Below are 22,004 nucleotides of genomic sequence, written 5' to 3' on the forward strand. Positions count from 1 at the left end.
TTACGAATTTTCAGAAAAATTCAAGAATTCTCAACCAAAAAGTTGAATTTTTAAGAAAGATTTTAGTTCAACTTTAAAACTAATTTGTTAAATTTTGACCCAGAAAGATGACTTTTCAAAGAAAACAAAAATTTAATGTGAAAAAAAACAAACTTTCAACAAAATTTAAGAAATCTGCACCAAAAAATTTAATTTCCAACTAAAAAAGATGATTTTTTAAACAAAAAGATTAATTAACTACCAAAAATGACAAATTTTCATAAAAATTCAAGAATTCTCAACCAAAAAGTTGAATTTTCAAGAAAGAATTTTTTTTTTTAAATTTTTAAGAAAGTAGTTCAAATTTAAATTCTAGTTATTAAATTTGTATCCAAAGAGATGAATTTTTGAACAAAAAGATTAAATTTTGAACTAATAAATATGAATTTTTTAACAAAAAGATTAATTAACTACCAAAAATTACGAATTTTCAGAAAAATTCAAGAATTCTCAACCAAAAAGTTGAATTTTTAAGAAAGAATTTAGTTCAACTTTAAAACCGAGTTGTTAAATTTTTACCAAAAAAAATGAATTCCTAAACAAAACAAAAATTTAATGTAAATAAAAGATAACCTTTCAACAAAATTCAAGAACTCTGAACCAAAAAGTTTACTTTCCGACTAAAAAAGATGATTTTTTAAACAAAACGATTAATTTACTATAAAAAAGACGAATTTCCAATAAAATTCGAGAATTCTCAACCAAAAAGTTGAATTTTTAAGAAAGAATTTCTTTTTTAATTTTTAAGAAAGTAGTTCAAATTTAAAACCAAGTTGTTAATGAATTTTCATATGAATTCAAGAATTCTCCACCATAAAGTTGAATTTTTAAGAAATAATTTAGTTCAACTTTAAAACAGAGTTGTTAAATTTTTAAACAAAAAGATGAATTTTTAAGAAAGGATTTTTTTTTAATTTTCAAGAAAGTAGTTCAACTTTTAAAGCTAGTTGATAAAATTTTAACCAATAAGATTAATTTTTTACCGAAAAAAAAGAATTTTCAACTAATAAATATGAATTTTTAAACAAAAAGATTAATTAACTACCAAAAATGACGAATTTTCATAAAAATTTGAGAATTCTTAAACAAGAAGTTGAATTTTCAACTGAAAAATATGAATTTTTAAACAAAAGATGAATTTTTGAACAAAAAGATTAACTTTCTACCAAAAAACGTATTTTCAATCAACTAAAAAATATGAATATTTAAACAAAAATATTAATTAACTACCAAAAATGACAAATTTTCATAAAAATTCAAGAATTCTCCACCATAAAGTTGAATTTTTAAGAAATAATTTATATCAACTTTAAAACCGAGTTGTCAAATTTTTAACCAAAAAGATGGATTTTTAAGAAAGAATTTTTTTAAATTTCAAATGAGTAGTTCAACACTTAAACCTAGTTGTTAAAGTTTTAAACAAAAAGATTAATTTTCTGCCGAAAAAAATTTTTTTAACAAAATTCGTGAATTCTCAACCAAAAAGTTGAATTTTCAACTAAAAACTTGATTTTTCAATTAAAAAGTTGAATTTTCAACTAGCAAAGATGTATTTTTTGAAACAAAAAGATTAATTTATTACAAAAAGACGAAATTTCAATAAAACTCAAGAATTCTCAACCAAAAAGTTGAATTTTGAAGACAGAATTTTCCTTAGTATTTAAGAAAGTAGGTCAATTTTAAAATCTAGTTGTTCAATTTTTAACCAAAAAGATCAATTTTCCACTGAAAACAACAACTAATTTTGAACAAAATTCTAGAATTCTCAACTCAAAAGTTAAGTTTTTAATAAAAAAAAAAGAGTTTTCAATTAAATTCAAGAATTCTCAACTGAAATCTAAATTTTCGAGAAAATTTAAAGAAAAAGTTTTAATAAAGGAATTGATGAGCTTTTAAACAAAAAGATTAACATGGTACCGAAAAAACAAATTCAAGAATTCTAAACCAAAAAGGTGAATTTTTAAGAAACATTTTTTTCTTATTTTTTAATAAAGTATTTGATGAATTTTTAAAAAAAGATTAACATGCTACTGAAAAAACGAATTTTTAAGAAAATTCAAGAATTTTCAACCGAAAAATTGAATTTTCAACTAAACAGCAGAAAATTATTCTTTTTTGTTAAAAATTCAATTTTTGGCGTTAAAAATTGCTCATTTTAGTTGAAAATTAATTCCTTTGTTTACAAATTTGACTATTTTTTTTAAATTCATCTTTTTTGTTAGAAATATAATCTTCTTGGTAGAAAATTTATCTTTTTAGTTGAAAATTCAAATGTTCCCGTTTCAGATTCATAATTTTAGTCGAAAGTTCAGCTTTCTGGTTAAAAGATCCACTATTGTAATTGAAGGTTCGCCAATTTAATTGAAAATTCATCACTTTGGTTGAAAACTAAACTATTTCGTTGAAAACTTTTTTTTGTGTGCTGAAAGTGAATTTTTTGTTTGAAAATTGAACTATTTTGTTGAAAATTCGTTATTTACAACTAAAAAAGAAATTTTCAACTGCAAGCTTAACTCTTCCATTTTTGGTTGAAATTTTATCATTTTTAGTTTAAAATTAGTTTCTTTTTTAGAAAATTAATTTTCATGGTTAAAAATGCCTCATTTTAGTTGAAAATTCATTTTGTTCAATAAAAATTTAACCATTTTTTTGAAAAATTCACATATTTTGTTAAAAATTCATCTTTTTTTGGTAGAAAATTAATCTTATTTGCTGAAAATTTAACCTGAAAGAGAAATGTACAACGGTCAGAGAAATTGAGGAATAATTGGGCAGCGAAAAGTCAGTTTTCGTAGAAGGTTGCAGTTTTTTTTTTGTAATATTCCCACCTGGAATTATACTTCCGATTACAAAAAAAGACGTTTTTTTATATTTTATTTAAAATCGTCAATTTTCGGTAAATCGAGTTGAAACTTACATAAATTACATCCATTGTTTAAACAATTTATTACAATTTTTATTAATATTCGTTCAGAATAGTGCTGGCAAGTTGCAGTTATTTCTAAAATTGTTAAAAAAATTTATTCATTATTTTTAATAACAGTTTCTTTGAATAATGGTAGAAACTTGGGGTGTTTTTCTAATATTTTCAACTTTTTGTTCGCTTTTCACTTAGATGTCAGGTAAAACTTAATAAAATTCAACAAAATATTGTTTAAAACTAAAAATAAATAAAAATCTGTAATAATTGATTCAAGTTAACAAACATAATTGTCTAAGCAATTTATTATTGTTTATAATTATCTTTAACTTTATTTAGCTTTTTAGTTACGTACAAATAATAAATAAACAATCAAGACAATTATTTTTTAAACAATTCCTTTCTTTTTTGTAAATATATTTTTCTGATATTTATATTTTTTTTAAACAAAAAGTTTAAAATTTCAGAAAAAGCTGCAACTCTCTACCATTATTTGAAGGGAATATTATTAAAAACAATAAAAATGGTTTAAAAAATTATGTTTAGCCTTACTCTAATTAAAAAGTGGACTAAATGTTGAAAATTTTGGAAAAAACTGCAACTTTCTAGAATTATTCTAAGAAGATATTATTATAAACAGTAATAAATTGTTTAAATAATTACTTCTCTTAAATTTCATTGATTATTGCCTCGCTCTAACTGAAAAGTCAAAAATAATGTTGAAAATTCGGAAAGAATCACGAATTTCTTACAAAAATAATAATTAGGAGAAAAATCGTCTTCTTTTTTTATTGAATTCAACTGTTTTTTATTAAAATTTTATCGGTTGAAGACTCTGATCTTTAGTAGAAAATTTATCTTTTATTTTTGTTTTATTTTTTGTTAAAAACTGATCTTTTTCATTTAGAAAATGACATTCTTTGTTGAAAATTCGCCTTCTTTAGCTGAATTTAACGGATTTTAATTAACAATATTTTTTTATTGCAATATCATCTCTTTTGTTTAAAAATAAATCATTCGGACGAAAATTTACGTATCTTATTAAAAATTCGCCCCTTTTGGTTAAAAATTAATCTTAATGTTTAAAAATTAATCTTTTTGGTTAAAATAATAATTTTTCGGTTGGAAACTTAACTGATAGAAAAAAAAATTTCTGGAAAATTTATCAGTTTAGTTGAAAATTCAACTAAGTGTTTGAAAAAAAAACTCGTTAAAAAAAATTATTATTATTGTTTGCAAATTCATTTCTTTTAGTTAAAAATATTTTTTTTGTTAAAAATTAATTTTTTAGTTGAAAACTCGACTTTAGTCTTTTTTGATTAAATTCAACTCTTTTTATTTAATGTTGAAAATTTTTTTCGCTGGAATATCAACCATTTTTTTTATCAACATTTATTAGTTATAACTTTCAACCTTTTTTATAAACATTTTTTCGTTATAACTTTAAATATTAAGTTGAAAATTTATGTATTTTCTTGAAAATTCGACATTTTGAGAAAAAATTATCTTTTTTTTTGTTAAAAATGATATTTTTAAAGCTTATAGTTAATTCGTAAAATAGAGTCAAAATGTCAGGCATGCAGTTTGAAAAGAAAAAATTTCATATTTTAAAGGGAAAAATAAAAACAACCCTATTATAAAATTTAAAAAATCAACTGTTTTAAAGAAAAATCGTCTTTTTTTTTTGTTGAATTTAATTGTTTGTTATTCAAATTTTATCGATTGAATTTATTTAAAAAAATATAATTATATTGTTGAAACTTTGTCTTTTATTTGTTTTATTTTTCCTTAAAAACTGATCTTTTTTATTTGAAGATTCATCTTTTTGGTTAAAATAAACTATAATGGTAAATTCATTTGTTAAAAATATTTATTTTTGGTTGAAAATTAATTTTTTAGTTAAATATTCGACTTTTTGGTAGAAAATTCATCTTCCTGTTTGAAAATTTATTATTCTTGGTGGAGAATTGAAGCATCTTCTTTTTTTGGACAAAAAACTTTAAAAATTAAACTATTTAAAAAATTTTTTTTATAATTAATTTTCCGACTTAAAAATGAAGTATTTGATTTAAAATTAGCCTTTTTTTTTGTTTAAATTAAACAATATTGATTCAATGCTAAAATCTTTTAAGCAGGAATATCAACTATTCTATTGAAAAATTCGCTTTTTTTTTGGTTGAAAATTAATTTTTTTTAACCGGCAATTTAACTATTCCATTTTTTGTTGAAAATGTTTTCTTTTAGTAGAAAACTTACCTTTTCTAGTTAGAGCTTCAAATATTTAGTTGGAAATTTTGTTGAAAATCGGTATTTCCCGTAGAAACTGAATCTTCTTCTATGCCATTTTTGGTTTCAAATTTATCTTTATTAGTTGAAAAATCTACTATTTGGTAACAAAAATAGAAAATTTTATCTAAACACGAACTTTTAATTTTTTCAGAAGACGAGATGTTGAACTCTTGAATTAAAAAAAAAAAAAATCTCGAGAATTTTTCAACTTTCATTCTGTTATTTCTTTTAATTTACATGTTTTTGGTGAAAAAATGGTCAAATTTCAAAAGATTCTGAGCTTTAAATATCTAAATATTGAACAGTTTAATTTGAATTTCAAAAAATATATCAGTTTTATTTACCGTCGTTTGATCTGAGAGCATGAAAGAAACGGGTTTTTGTTGGTCGTTTCTAAGATCCCAGATTTTCATGTGACCTCGATTGTTTCCCGTCAGGATTTCGTTGTGTCTCAAAAAGTCAACAGAACACAATGAACAACTATCTGCGTTATCTATTATAGAAAATATAATAAAATAATTAGTGAAAATTAAAAATTAAGATCTTTTCTTGTGTAATTTTTTTTTTTTAATTTGTATTGCGGAACACAGTGAAACACGATTTATTTCACTGCAAAAGTTCTTGCTCATCCAGTGTTTTTTATTTCAGGAATATCTTATATATTCCATATGATTAAAAAAAAATACTGAGATTTAAAATGGAGAAAAATTAATTTATCTCAAAAATTTAGAAAATACAATTTTTCTCAAATATGCGTCTAACGATTTTTTTTTCCAATTTGATCTTAAAATACTTGTAAGACATCCCAGAAGGAAAATGCAAGAAGAAAATGTTATTTTTCAGTCACTTTGACCTAAAATCAATTGAGAAAAATTGGATTTTAAAAATTTTAGAGATAAAAAATTAATTTTTCTCAATTTTAAAGCACAGGATTTTGATTAATCGTTAAATTTTTAACTAATGAAAAAAATGAAATCCAATTTTCATTACTATAAATGAAAAAATAATTGTCCTAAAAAATGTGTCTAACGATTATTTTTTTTCTGGTTTTAAAATATTTGAGAGTGTTCACAGAAAGAAATACAATAAGAAATTTTATTTTCAGCCATTTGACCTTCAATTAACTGAGAAAAATTGGATTTTAAAAATTTTATGAGATAAAAATCAATTTTTCTCAATTTTAAATGTTTTATATAAAAAAATTCGAATTCTAAAACTACATTTTTTTCATTTCAAGTAATAAAAACTGAGCTGAAAATTAAAGCACCCAAAGTGGAACTATAAAATTTTTTAAATTGAAATTTAAGAGTTTTTTACTTTCAAAATTTTGTATTCAAATGCTTCAAAACTTTATCAATTTTAGAATTCAAAGATGCAGATTCAGTTCCAATAATATAAATCTATGTTATGATTTTCAATATTCTAAATTGAAGAATCAATCATTAAATTTAAAATGTTTCCAAATTATATCACTTTAAGCAATTTTAAGCTAGAAATATTAAAAATTAAAGTTACATTTTTTTTAAAACTTAAAGACTTTTTAATTAACGTTAAATTATTTTTATTTCAGAGTTTAAAAATGTAAAATTACTTTTGAAAGTTTTTCAGAACTTCTAAAGATTTTTTAAAATAATTATTTTTTAAATACTTTCTTAAAACAATATTTGAAATTGAACAAAAGCCTTTAATTATGTATATATTATTTTGAAATTATTTTAAAATTGCAAATAGTTTATAAAGTTTCAATCGGGCGTTTATATTTTTTCAGCTAATAATACTTTTCAATTGAAACAGTTCAATTTTTAACGTTAAAATCTGAAAATTAAAGAATTGTAAACTGATTTCGAATCGTTTTGTAATATAAATTATTAATCACGTTTTAATCCTGAGAGTTCAGTTCAATCTAAAAAATTATAAATTAATTTTTTCAATTATTTAAGTATTTAAAACTGCATTTAAAAATTCTTCTAATTAAAATGTAAGCTGAAAAATTAAAATCTAAAATTAAAAACTTTTAAACCCAAAGATTTTTGAATTGCGCATTTTAAACAGAACGATATCTTAATGAAAAAAGATAAAAATTCAACTAATTATTTTTAAAAACCCAGGAAAAAAATAGAAATACTTCTTTTTTTTTTAATTTCTCGAATTAACCTAGATAAAATATTATAAAAACAGTGTTATCTTGTAGATTTTAAACAGGGAAATTTGTTTTTAACTCACCAATCGTCCTCACTACTTCCTTTTGCTGAGCGGTGAGCAAATTTATTCTGCCATCCTCTCCAACTGAAACTATGTCCTGCTCAAAAGTCGAAAAAGCAGTACAAGGTGCAGTCTCTTCCGTACTGAAAGCGTTTTGAACTATTAATTTAATTTATTAAATGATCTGCTTCCCTGGTGGAAATAAATTGTATAATTTTTTATGCAAACATTTATGAATTATTACGAAAAGTTTTACGAATTTCAATGAAATTATTAGTTTTTTTTTGCAAAAAGCTGTAATAAAAAAATCGTATCTTTTCGTAATTCATTGTAGTATAACGTTGATGAAAGAAATAACTTTTTAACATACTATTATTTTTTGCAATTTGTTGGAGTATGTAATAGTTGATCCTAAAAAATTATGAAAAACTAAGCCTTTCCTTTGGGATTTTCGTGGATTATCCTATGTTTTGTAGAAAATTGTATTTATTAATAATTGTGCATAGAAGTTTGTGCTTTCCTAAGGAAAAATGCAAAACCAGCAAGCTTTTGCAAATAATAAATGTTAAATGAGAATTAAAAACTTCATTTTAAAGTCGTAAATTTTCTTTTAATTTTGTAGAAAATTGTACTTATTCGTAATTGTGTGCAGAAATTTTCAATTATAAGAAACCTAAAAAACTACAAACAGTTTTTTTAAATTATGAATTTTCGTTATTTTTTGTACAATTTCGTTATTTTTACTAAATTATTGAACTTTCAAGACAAAATGACGAATTTTCTATGCATAATAGTTAAATTATCAAATAAAAAATATGAAATGTTGATAAAAAAGTTAGATTTATAACAAAACAGATGAATTTCCAGCAAAATACAAGAACTTTCAACCCAAAAGTTGAATTTTCACTAAACTAGATTAATTTTCAACAAACAAAAAAAAACAAATTTTTAACAAAATAGTTCAATTCTAACAAAAAGTTGATTTTTTACTTAAAAAACCATCATTGTCAACCAAAAATGGAATAGGTACAATTTCAATGACCAAAGTAATGTTTAAATCAAAGAAAAAAGAAAATTTCAACAAAACAGTTCGATTTCCAACCAAAGAGATGAGTTTTTAACCAAAATTATGAATCGTCAACCAAAAAATACATTTTTAAGAAAGTAGTTCAACTTTAAAATTTAGCTATTAAATTTTTAACCAAAAAGATAAATTTGTAAACAAAAAGATTAATTTCCTACCAAAAAGAGGAATTTTCAATCAAATTCAAGAATTGTCGACCAAAAAGTTGAATTTTTAATTAAAAAATGACGATTTTTTATTATTTTTAAGAAAGCAATTCAACTTTCAAATCTCGTTGTTAAATGTTTAACCAGAAAGATGAATTTTTATCAAGAAGGTAAATTTTTTAAGAAAAAGATTAATTTTCTGTCGAAAAAAACGAATCGTTAACAAAATTAAAGAATTTTCATCTAAAAAAGATGATATTTTTTTTACCAAAAACTTGAATTTTTAAGAAAGAAAGAAAATTAAATTTTTTATTTTTATAAAGCTGGTCCAACTTTGACACATCATTGTTAAATGTATAATCAAAAAGATTAATTTTCTACTGAAAAAGAAAAGAATTTTTAACAAAATTCAAGAATTCTCAACGAGAATGTTGAATTTTCAACTAAAAAAGATGTATTTTTAAACAAAAAGATTAATTTACTACCAAAACGACGAATTTCCCATGAAATTCAAGAATTCTCGACCAAAAAGTTGAATTTTTAAGTAAAAAATTACGTTTTTTTTTATTTTTAAGAAAGTAGTTCAACTTTAAAATCTCGCTGTTAACTGTTTAACCAAAAAGATAAATTTTTAACAAAAAGATTAATTTTCTGCAGAAAAAAACGCATTGCTAACGAAATTCAAGAATTATCAACGAGCAGTTGAATTTTCAACTAAAATACATCAATGTTTAGACAAAAAGTTCAATTTACAATGAAAATGACGAATATTCATTAAAATTCAAGAATTCTAAACAAAAAGTTGAATTTTTAAGAAAGAAAGAAATTTTATTTTTTATTTGAAAAAAACTATTTCAACTTTAAAACCTTGTTAAATTTTTAACTAAAAAGATGAATTTAAAAAAAAAATAATAATAATTTTCTACCGAAACAAAACGAGATTCTAACGAAATTCAAGAATTCTTAACTAAAAATTTGCATGGTCAACAACTAAGAAAGATGAATTTTTAAACAAAAAGTTTAATGTTCTATCAAAACGACGAATTTTCAATTAATTTCAAGAATTCTCGACCAAAAAGGTGAATTTTAAAGTAAAAAATTACGTTTTTTTCATTTTTAAGAAAGTAGTTCAACTTTAAAATCTCGTTGTTAACTGTTTAACCAAAAAGATGAATTTTAAACAAAAAGATTAATTTTCTGCCGAAAAAAACGCCTTGCTAATAAAATTCAAGAATTATCAATGAGAAAGTTGAATTTTCAACTAAAATACATGACTTTTTAAACAAAAAGTTCAATTTACTACAAAAATGACGAATATTCAATAAAATTCCAGAATTCTCAACAAAAAGTTGAATTTTCAAGAAAGAAAATTTTATTTGTTATTAAAAAAAAAAAAAATTAGTTAACTTTAAAACCTTGTTGTTAAATTTTTAACCGAAAAGATGAATTTTTAAACAAAAAAATTAATTTTCTACCGAAAAAATGAGATTCTAACTAAATTCAAGAATTCTTAACTAAAAATTTGAATGGTCAACAACTAAAAATGATGAATTTTTAAATAAAAAGATTAATTTTCTACCAAAAGGACGAATTTTCAATCAAAGTTTAATGTTTTAAAATCTCGTTGTTAACTGTTCTACCAATAAGATGAATTTTTAAAGAAAGAGATTAATTTTCTGCCGAAAAAAAAACGAATTGTTAACAAAACTCAAGAATACTAATCGACAAATTGGAATTTACAACTAAAAAAAGATAAATTTTTAAACGAAATTGTTAATAATAGAAAATAAATCTTCTTGGTAGAAAACTATTTTGGGGAAAACTTGTTTTTGGTTTGATAGAAAAAAATTTTTTCGTTTCAAATTTTATCTTCTTTAGTTGAAGAAAATTCACCTATTTGGTAAAAATTCATGTATTTTGGTTGAAAATTAACTATTTTGTTAAAAAATCGTTACTTATAGTTAAAAGTTTATCTATTTTAATTAAAAATTCAATTTTTTTAGTAGAAAATTAATCGTCATGATTGAAAATTCATTTTTTTTCGTTAAAAATTCCTCATTTTAGTTAAAAATTCAATCCTTCTGGTTAAAAATTTAACTATTTGGTTGAAAATTCATCTTTTTCGTTGAAAATTCAACTGTTACAGTTCCAGATTCATGATATTAGTCGAATGTTCATCTTTCTGATTAAAAATGAAACTATTCCAGTTGAAGATTCATAATTTTCGTTGAAAATTTAACTATTTTGTGGAGAGCTTGTTTTTTTGTGTATTGAAAATGAATTTTTTTTAAAATTCATCTTCATTAGTTGAAAATTCCACTATTTGGTATAAAATTAATGCATTATGTTGAAAATGCGTCATTTTGGTTAAAAAATTAACTATTTTACAAACAATGCGTTATTTATGGTTAAAAACATTAATTTTTTTTACAATTATAAGCTTAAATATTCCATTTTTGGTTGACATTTTTTCTTTTTTAGATGAAAATTTATTCTTTTGAATAAAAATTTAACTATTTTTCTGAAAAATTAACATATTTCGCTGAAAATACATCTTTTTTGGACAACGGTCTGAAAAAATGAAAAATAATTGATCCGGAAAAATTTTATTTTCGCCGAAAGTTGTAGTTTTTTTAAAGTCCCCATCTGGTTTATTAAATTTAAATTTAAAGACTTACGAGAAACGATGTATATTTTTCCAAGTTATGTGTTCCTTGAACTGCGAGTATGGATCACTTTGAATTTGGAGGATTTTTACAGTACCTTCGGACGATGAAGCAACGAAAAAGTCCTTGCTTATAAACTGAAAAGGAATTTATTTCCTGAGAAATTTGTCAGTCTTTAAATTCAATTTCTTAGAAATTGATTGCTATTAATTTACCTGAAGCTCTGTAACATCTCCACAGACTGAAAAGGACGTTACAACAACTGGATAAGATTCGTCATCCTCGTTGGTTTGGAATGTCCAGTACGTGATTTTATTATACTAAAAAAGAATTTTACCTTTATATATGTCGTAGATTTTTACGAAAAAAAGACGAATTTTAACAAAATACATCAATTTTTAACCAAATGGTTGGACTTTTAGTCAAGAAGAGTAGTTCTCTATCAAAAAGACGAATTTTTAACAAATTACATACATTTTTAACTAATTATTTTTAATAAAGGATGTGATGCTTGTATCTACAAATTAAAAAAAAAATAGTGGAACTTGAAACTAACAAAGCTTTATTTCTAAGCAAGTGTGATGTTAAAACTTCCTTTAGGGAAATTAATATTCAATAAAAAAAATGTTCTACAAAATATTTTGAAAAAATATTATGATTTTTCATTACAAATGTATGTCATATATGTGAAAATGTTTTTAATTTCAGTTAAAGTTTTTACAGGTATCAAAGATATTACATTTTATTTTTATTTGGTTATTTGGTTACGGATATAGAACGCAAAATACAAGCGGATAAAGGTATGTTCAGAGTTCAAATAAAGTATCAGGGTGGACGTTTTAATCGAAGGAAAAAATTCCCCGTCATTTTTAATTATCTCAATTAAAAAATCAAGCAATGAAATTTAAAAATTTTCAAAATTATATTATTTTAAGTAATTTTAAACTAGATACATTAAAAATTGAAGAAAGACTTTTTTAACTTAACAGTACTTAAATTAGAAGTTAAATTATTTTTATTGTACATAGTCTAGGCATCCTTCAAAAGCTTTACAATTTTATTTCAAAATCTTGAAAAATCTAGAAGTGGCTTTAAATTTTTTCAAATACAAAATCGTTTTTGAATTTTTGTCAGAACTTTTAAATATATTTCAAAATAAATTTTAGGAAATCCTGCAAATTATAAAAAAATTAAATTTGTATTAATAAATAACAATAGCACAATTATTACTTGTAAAAATACTAGAGCAATATTAAGATATATTTAGAAGTTTTAAACAGATTTCTTAGGAAAATTGAAAATGATTTTTCACTTTAAAAAATTATTGTAACAGAAAATTTAAGAACATTTAAAGAGATTTAAAAAATGATCAAAGAAGAACATGGAAGATTTGAAGGATTTTATTTAATTTGCTTGATTTTCAAAAATTGTAGGAAAATTTCTATTAATTTTAAAATATATTTAGAAGTTCTGAAAAAAATGTTAACACAATTCGTTTAAATTACTTGAAATAATTTCAATTTTTTAATTAATTTTAAATCTTTTCAAAACTTCTAAAAAGAACAGTGAAATATTGCTAATTATTAAATACTTATTCTTCTTCTACATTAAAAATTTTCAAATTAAATGGGATAAAATTAAACAATATATTAATACATTTATTTATTAAATTTAATATAACATATAATATAAAGGAAGACCTGAAACTCTGAATTAAAAATTAAAAAGTTTTTTATCAAAAATTTTCAACTTCAAATGCTTTTAATTTTTAATTGTTTAAATCTTGAAAACTGCACTTTAATAATTTAAAAAAATGTTAAAATCGAACTTGGGAAAATTTTCGTAAAATTCCCGGTTTCCTGGTCCGGCGGCCACCCTGTTTTTTTTATAAAAAAAGCTTCGATTTTAAAACCTTTTAATTTTTAATTTTGTAAAATTCCCGGTCAAAAAATAAATTCACTGTTTTTTCCCGGTTTTCGGGTCCAGCGGCCACCCTGAGCATGTTAAATGATAAATAAAAAAAAATGTCCTTTAATTTAAAGTAGATAATTTCTTATTATTTGTATTAATGATAATAAGTTATTTATTTAATTACTCCTATAAACAACGTTTCATTTTGTTTAAATATTTTATTATTTGGTTCAAAATTGAATTAATTTCTTGAAAATTTAACGATTTTGTTAAATATTCACCTTTTTTGTTAAAAACATCATCTTTTTTTATATTAAAGCAATTTTTCTATTAAAAAATTTAATGTTTTTTTCTTCATTAATATTTTTTAGCAGAAGATTCAAGAATTTTTTTGAAATTTCCTTATTGTTGTTAAATACAAATGTTTTTTATTTCAAATTAAGTTTTGTTGTTGTTAAAATACAAATTATTACATTTTGTGTTGAAAATTACATCGTTTTAAGTTCATAATCACAGTACTACATTCAACTGATTGGTTGAAAATGAACTTTTTTGTTGAAAATTCATATTCCAGGGTTGAAAATTAAACTTTTTTTCAGAAAATTTGTTTTTATATTGAACATCAGTTTTCTGAAATAAAAATTTAACTACACAATTTTTTATTAGAAATTAATCTTTTTTATCTTAAAAATTACATTATTAAGTTAATTTTTTTTATAAACTAGCAATGAATCCATTGTTCAAACTATAAAGCTGAAAATTTATGTTATTTGTTTCAAATTCTTCTTTTTGGTAGAAAAGTAATCTTTTCGAGTTGAAAATGCGTACTTTTTTGCTTGAAAATTTAAATAATACATTTTTTATTGTAAATTTATCTTTTTTAGTTGAAAATGCATATATTTAGTTAAAAATTTGTCTTTTTGGTAGAAAATTAATCTTCATAGTCGAAAATTCAACTACTTTTTGTTTTGTTTTTTAACTGAAAATTTAACTATTACAGATGAAGATTCATCATTTTAATTGAAAATTCATGTCTTTGATTGAAAATATAACTATTTTGTTGAAAATATTTTTTTTTTTTGTAATAAAAAAATAATTTTTTTAATTGAAACTGTAATTTTTGTTTATTTATATTTTTCATTGAACGTTCATGTATTTTGTTGAAAATTCATCTTTTTGTAGAAAATTAATCTTCTGTGTTGAAATTTCGTTTTCTTTTTGATAAAAAATTTTTTTTTTTATCTGAAAATTTAACTTTTAAAAAAAATCATTTTTTGGTTGAAAACAATTTTTTATTGAAAATCTAATATTTTTGACTTAAAGTTCATGTCTTTTGTGGAAAATGCAACTGTTTTGTAGAAAATTCGTTTTGTTACTGAATATTATTTGCCTTAAAGGAAAATTTTACCTCACAATTTTTGGTTAATAATTGCTCATGAATACCAATATTTAGCTAAAAATTTGCGTAATTTGTTGAAAATTCGTTGTTTATGTTTAAAAATTTATTTTTTAAATGAAAATGGAACTATCCCAGTTGAAGATTCATTTTTGTTAAAAATTCATCTCTTTGGTTGCAAATAAAATTCTGTTTTGAAAACGTGTTTTTCTATTTTTTTGCATAAAAAAAATTTTAATTGAAAATTTAAATTTGAATTATTTATCTTTTTCACCAAGACCTCATATATTTTATAAAAAATTCTACTTTTTGTAGAAATTTAATCTTCTGTGAAAAATCAACTGCTTTGTAGAAAATTCAACTATTTGGTACAAAATTAAACCGTTTTGTAGAAAATTCAACACTGATAGAAAATTCGTTTTTTAGTGAAAATTAATTTTCTGAGAAGAAAATGACTTCGAAATGTCTACGACATATATATTTGATTACTATATTTGAAAACACTTTTTAATATACTGAAAACTTTATGATAAAATAACTGAAATAAGAAATAAAAATCTCAAACGAAGTGTTTTTTGAGCACACTTTGTTTTTGAGGTTGCAGTTGCAGTTTAAAAGTCAATTGAAATAAACTTACCGGATTGTCCCAACTGCCTGTTAAAAATGTTTTTGTTTCTGAAAAAGGTTCATGTTGCCACCTGATTTTGGAAATTTTCTCGGAAACGAATGTTCCTTGTGCGTTTTGTTCACTCGTCATTTTTGAGGTTATCTTTTTACAATATGCCTATTTCTATCTTTATCTTATATTTTTACTAATTTTATATAAAAGAAAATTAGAAATTTTAAATTAGTTGAAAAATATTCAATCTTTTAACAATATATTAGTGGTGAATAAAGCATATTCTTAGTTTTCTTTAAATAATTCACCGGCTGCCACAACCGCGCCAAAAAACTTGCTAGTTGCTACTGAAAAAGTTACAAGATGGCGGATTGTATCGTTGTTTTGAAACCTACCAAATAAATTGTTTTTCTATATAAACAAGATTTTTACATCTACGATTTAATTCAGTTATATTTTCGTCACAAGAAGCTTATTCAGTCCATTATTTTTCTGAATTTACAATTTTTATAAATGCGATAAACACAAAAAACAGTAAGTTGTTTTTCTAACCTATTTTTATGTTTTGTTTTAAATTCTTTTTTCTTTTATATTAAAATAACATTGAAATCATTTTAACTTCAAAACTAAAAATAAATTTAAAACATTAAAGTTTTTGTAGTTTCAATTGTTTAAATTTTACATTAATTGATCGGAAATAAAATATTTTTGTTTATGAAACGTAAATCAACCTTTTTTTAGCATTTTTTGTGTAATTTGGACGAACAAATATGATAGGAAATTCAGTATAGGGCTATGCAGATTTCAATATAATAGATTATTTATAATTATTTATTTACTTACCGTAAACTCCACGATTGCAAGGAATTGTACAGGATTTTGTGGGATTTCGTCAGATTTTGTAAAAATTTTACGGAATTTCAAAATTTTTCAATGATTTTAAATAATACATATGAGGACAATTCAAGAGATTCTAAAGAATTTCAACGACTTTCAAAGGGAATTATCTCGGGTTTTTAATGCTTTGCTAATGATTTTGTGGAAATTCCAAATATTTTTACTAATTTTAAAAGATTTCAAATATTTTCAAAAAATTAAAAAAGATTTTCACGGATTTCAAGGAGTTTCGCGAGATTTGAAACATTTCCAGGAATTTTAATGGGTTATCTTAAATATTTTCGAAGATTTCAAAGTATCTCAAGAGATTTGAAAAGACATTCACGGATTCTAAGGCATTTCAAAAGATTTAATACGAATTCAAAATATTTTTTCTAATTTCGTAATATTTCCACTTTTTTCAAGAAATATAAAAATATTTCCCTGAATTTCAAAGATTTTCGAAATATTTTAAGCACTTCAAGGGATTTTTCCAAAAATACATACATTTTCAAACAAAAAGTTGATTTTTTTAAGTAAAAAATGTCACTTTCCAGGCAAATAGTTGAAATTTAATTAAAAAAAGATAAATTTTAAACGATTTCAAAATGTTTCAGAAGAATTAAAAATATTTCACAAAGATTTTAAATGTTTTAATGATTTTAAATGAATACAAAAGATTTCAGAAAGATTTAAAAAATATTGTTGAGAATTCATAAGGATTTGAAAATATTTCAAGAATTTAAAAGATTTTTAAAAGTGTGTATTACACCAGATTTAAAAAATCTTAAACAATTTTAAAAGGTTTCAATAAATTGAGAAGATTTCAAACGAACACAAAATATTTTACAAACAAAGATTAAATAAATATTTCACCAATATTTTAAAGATTTCGTGAAGATTTTAAAATATTTAAAATTTTTTTTTAAAGATTTCAAACATTTTAACAAAATTTAAAAGATTTGAAAAAATTCCACAAAGATTCAAATATTTGAATGATTTCAAATGAATACAAAAGATTTTATGAAGATTTCAGAGATTTCTTAAACATTTCAAAAAGATTTAAAAAGAAGACAAGAATGTCAAAGAGTTCAAAAAGGTACAGATTTCAAAGATTTAAAAAAATTTCAAAGATTTTTAACGATTTCAAATTTGTTTGGAAGATTTCACAAATATTTCAATGATTTCATCAAAATTTCATAGAGATGTTAAAATAATACAAGAATTTCAAACTTTAAAAAAGGGCACAGAACACCAGATTTCAAAGATTTCAAAAAATTTCGAACATTTAAAATAATTTCAAAATTTTTAGAATATTTCAAAAGATTTCACAAAGATTTCAAATATCTCAATGATTCCAAATAAATTCAAAAGACGTAGGAAAGATTTCACAAGTATTTCAATGAATTTATAAGGATTTCAAAATATTTCAAGAAATTCAAAAATTTTAAAAGATTTCAGAACTTTTTAAAGGTTTTAAACAATTTTCAAATTTTTCAAAAGATTTCAAAAGATATCACAGAAATTTCCAAATTTCGTCAAGGTTTAAATTCTTCAAAAGATTTCAAGAAATTCATGAAGATTTTCAAAGATTTCAATAAATTTGAGAAGATTGAAGAAATATCAATGATTTCAAACGTACACAAAAATTTTTACAAACAAAAATTAAATAAATATTTCATAAATATTTAAAAGATTTCATAAAGATTTCAAAATATTTTAAAAAAATTTCACAAAGATTTCAAAATATTTCAAAAAATGTTAAAAAGATTTCAAAGAATTCTAATATTTTAAATATTTTACAAAAATTTTAAGAGATTGCACAGAGATTTATAGATTTTTACAAAGGTCTCAAATACTTAAAAAGATTTTAAGAAATTCATAAAGATTTCAAAAGGTTTCAATAAATTTGAGAAGATTTAAAAAAATGTCAGTGATTTTAAACGAACAGAAAAGTTCTCACAAACAAAAATTAAAGAAATATTTCACAAATATTCAGAAGATTTCAAAAAACTTCGCAAAGATTTCAAAGAATTCCAATATTTCAAAGATTTTACAAAAATTGTAAAAGATTGCACAGAGATTTTAAGATTTTACAAAGATCTTTAATATTTCAAAAGCTTTCAAGAAATTCATAAAGATTTAACAAAGATTTTAAATACTTAAAAAGATATCAAGAAATTCACAAAGATTTCAAAAGATTTAAATAAATTTGAAAAGATTAACAAAAATTTTATTTGTTTTAAAACGGACACAAAAGTTTTTACAAATAAAAATTAAAGAAATATTTCAGAAATAATTTTAAAAATTCACAAAGAATTCCAGGATTTCAAAGATTTTACCAAAATTTTAAAAGATTTCATAGACATATCAAGATTGTACAAAGGTCTTTAATACTTAAAAAGATTTTTAAAAATTCATAAAGATTTCAAAAGATCTGAAAAAATTTTAGAAGATTAAAAGAAATGTCAATGATTTCAAACGATCACAAAAGTTTTCATAAATAAAGATTAAAGAAATGTTTCACAAATATTTAAAATATTTCATCAAGATTTAAAAAAATTTCACGGAGATTTCAAGGAATTCAAGGATTTCAAAGATTTGATCTCAAAATTTAAAAAGATTTCACAAAGATTTTAAATTCTTTAAAAGAATTCAAGAAGATTTCAAAATATTTAAAAAAATTTCAAAAAATGTTAAAAGATTTCACAGACATATCAAGATTTTACAAAGATCTTAAATATTTCAAAAGCTTTCAAGAAATTCATAAAGATTTCAATAAATTTGAGAAGATTTAATAATTTAAATAATTTCAAAATTTTTAGAATATTTCAAAAGATTTCACAAAGATTTCTAATATTTCAATGATTTCAAATAAATACAAAAGATGTAGGAAAGATGTCACAAGTATTTCAAAGATTTCAAGAATTTCAAAATTTTTTAAAGATTTTAGAGCATTTCAAAGGTTTTAAACAATTTCAAAATTTTAAAAGATTTCAAGTGACATCACAAAAATTTCAAAATTTCGTCAAGATTTTAAATACTTCAAGAGATTTTAAGAAATTCATGAAGATTTCGAAAGATTTCAATCAATTTGAGAAGATTAAAAAAATGTCAATGATTTCAAACGAACACAAAAGTTTTTACAAAAAAAATTTTAAAAATCTTTCAAAAATATTTAAAAGATTTCATAAAGATTTAAAAATATATCAAAAAATTTCACAAAGATTTCAAAAAATTCCAGGATTTTAAAGATTTTACAACATTTTTTAAAGATTTCAGAGATTTTCAAGATTTTACAAAGATCTTAAATATTTCAAAAGCTTTCAAGAAATTCATAAAGATTTAAATAATTTTGAGAGGATTTCAAAAGATTTCAAAAACTTCGAGAAGATTAAAAAAATTCCAATGATTTCAAACGAACAAAAAAGTTCTCACAAGAAAAGATTTTATAAAGATATAAAAATATTTCAAAAATTGTTCACAAAGATTTAAAAAGATTTCAATAAATTTGATGAAGATTCCAAAAACAAGGATTTCAAAGACTTTACAAAGATTTAAAAATATCCCCAAAGATTTTACAAAGGCGACTTATGTTCGCAAAAAATGAAGAATTTATTTATGATTCCGCTTTCTTTAGTTATTTTCGTCCTATAAAAAAATTAAATCCTTCATCTCTTACATTTATAACAAACAGTTATTTCATTCTATAAGAACAAAAAGAGGCAGACCTTGAAAAACTTGATTTCTTGACCTGGAACATTTCTCTGTTTTTTCCCGATTAATAAAATACCCGATCATTTCCCGATTTCCCGGTCAATTCGCCACCCTCATTTTGAATCCTTTTTCTTATAGCCACCAGAACAAGTATTGGATTCCAAAATAAAATAACAACTCAAAATGGGTGAAATCGAACCTAACGCGAACGACGGTTACTGGAGTAGTTGCATTCGTCTAATAGAAAAAACCTTCGTTCCCCGAAAATCAGTGGGTGAATCACGGCCATGTTTCGAGGAAGATTTTCAAGATTACAGAGCCACAGTTGATCAAAATTTTCGTGACATTTTATCCATACTGCAGCATATTTTGGACGAACGAAAAGAAATGAAAACTCCACTGAACTCCCCAATAACGAAGATTTTTAAAACCTACTTGACAATCCTGATAGGAGAACATCACGAGAAAAATCTCTGGACCACAGCTAAATCGATCCAGGCTTCCCAACAAGTAGAAGAGATACTTTGCAATTTATATTCTTCCACTAATCTCGGACAACTTTTGGCAGAGGACGATGATGGCATCACACGCGTTTTAACAACTCTGAGACCTAAATTATTAAAAAACACCTGGAAAACATATCCTGCAGCTGTTTTTTGCTACAAATGGTTTCTAGGTTTGATAAAAAAATCAGCCATTCTCCATCTAAGCGATATTATTCCCACGATTTTAATAATTTTCGACGATTTTGTGATTGAGAATCAAATTCTCGGCCTGGAGTGTCTTTCCGAAATTCTCGAGGAGTGCTACATGGAGAAAAAATTTGTCGAATCAGGATTTGCGCAGATGGTTTTCGAAAATTTGAAAAAACTCATTCATAACAGAGAACCGAGACACATTTTTTTACTCTACAGTTGTATCGGGAAAATTTTAAACTCGATAGAATTTCACAATGAATTTTCAAACGTCTTTGAATGGTCCGATAGAGATAATATTCTTGAAAAGTTACTGGAAACGATGGAATGTGAGGAGAATTTGAAAAACCGAAATTCATATTTGAGTGTCTTGTCTGGAATTTTAAATTCGGTTGGATCTTTCAAGTGGTGTGGGAGAGTCATCCGGATTTTGAAGGATTACTGTCAACATTACGATTCGAAAAGTCTGAAAATTACTTTGGAATCCGTGAAAAGTATTCTTCTCATCTTTGAATCTAGACTTCCAGCTCATTGTGAGACTCTTTATCCGATTTTTCTGAAACTCTCTATTGATTCGATTGATGCTGGCTTTGAAGAAGATGTCCTCAAACTTGTGGAAGACTGCATTTCTTTTTTGAATAGATCAACACCCGAATTTGGAAAAATTTTAACGCAAGACGATAGGATTAGAACTTTAATAGAAAGACTTCCAGAGGTAACTTTGTGAAGAGATTCGACGCGAATTTAATTTTTTATTTTAATTTAAGTAATTAATATTTCTAAAATTATAATTTTAATTTGATGTGAGTTCATTAAATTAAACTATTTTTGTTTCTATTCAAATTTTGATTTAAAGCAAGGAGCAGGGTGGGCGTTTTAGTTGAGAGAAAAAATTCCCGGGGATTCTCCGATTTGAAAGAATTTGTCACGGTTATTGCAAATTAGAAAATTCGACTTTTGACCATTTTTTCATTGAAATTTAGAATTTTTTGAGATCTGGAAAAGCTGGTAAATGACAGTGAATTTATTTTTTGAACAGAAATTTTACAAATATTTTACAAAGATTTCAAAGATTTTACAAAAATTTTAAAAGATTTTACAGACATTTCAAGATTGCAAAAGAATTTAATAATTTTGAAAAGATTTCAAAAGATCTGAATAAATTTGAGAAGATTTAAAAAAATGTAAATGATTTCAAACGAACTGAAAAGTTTTCACAAACAAAGATTAAAGAAATATTTATGAGAAGATCTTAAATATTTCAAAAGATTTGAAGAAATTTGAGAAGATTAAAAAAAAATATCAATTATTTTAAACGAACATAAAAGTTTTCACAAACAAAAAGTAAACAAATATTTAAAAGATTTCATAAATATTTCAAAAAATTTTGCAAAGATTTCAAAGAATTCCAATATTTCAAAGATTTTACACAAATTTTAAAAGA

At 22.8% G+C, this 22,004-nt stretch overlaps 2 protein-coding genes across 2 annotated transcripts in view; one reads left to right on the top strand and one right to left on the bottom strand.

Moving 5' to 3' along the window:
• LOC117168755 (nucleoporin Nup43) overlaps positions 1-15,654 on the bottom strand; it is a 25,009-nt gene extending 9,355 nt beyond the window's left edge. Inside the window, exons 1-5 of the mRNA XM_033354507.1 lie at positions 15,291-15,654; positions 11,562-11,666; positions 11,359-11,483; positions 7,472-7,593; positions 5,593-5,741 (exon numbers count right to left, since the gene is read on the bottom strand). Of these exons, the coding sequence (XP_033210398.1) occupies positions 5,593-5,741; positions 7,472-7,593; positions 11,359-11,483; positions 11,562-11,666; positions 15,291-15,410 (621 nt within the window). The 5' untranslated portion in view covers positions 15,411-15,654. The remainder of the gene's footprint in view (positions 1-5,592; positions 5,742-7,471; positions 7,594-11,358; positions 11,484-11,561; positions 11,667-15,290) is intronic.
• LOC117168754 (TELO2-interacting protein 2-like) lies at positions 15,653-21,534 on the top strand. Its single transcript, XM_033354506.1, has 2 exons — positions 15,653-15,806; positions 20,004-21,534. Exon 2 carries the CDS (start codon positions 20,049-20,051, stop codon positions 21,285-21,287), a length of 1,239 nt encoding a protein of 412 aa, XP_033210397.1. The 5' UTR covers positions 15,653-15,806; positions 20,004-20,048; the 3' UTR covers positions 21,288-21,534.
• Positions 21,535-22,004: the final 470 nt, after the last annotated feature.

Source organism: Belonocnema kinseyi, chromosome 3 (assembly GCF_010883055.1).
Source record: "Belonocnema kinseyi isolate 2016_QV_RU_SX_M_011 chromosome 3, B_treatae_v1, whole genome shotgun sequence".
Lineage (NCBI taxonomy): Eukaryota > Metazoa > Arthropoda > Insecta > Hymenoptera > Cynipidae > Belonocnema > Belonocnema kinseyi.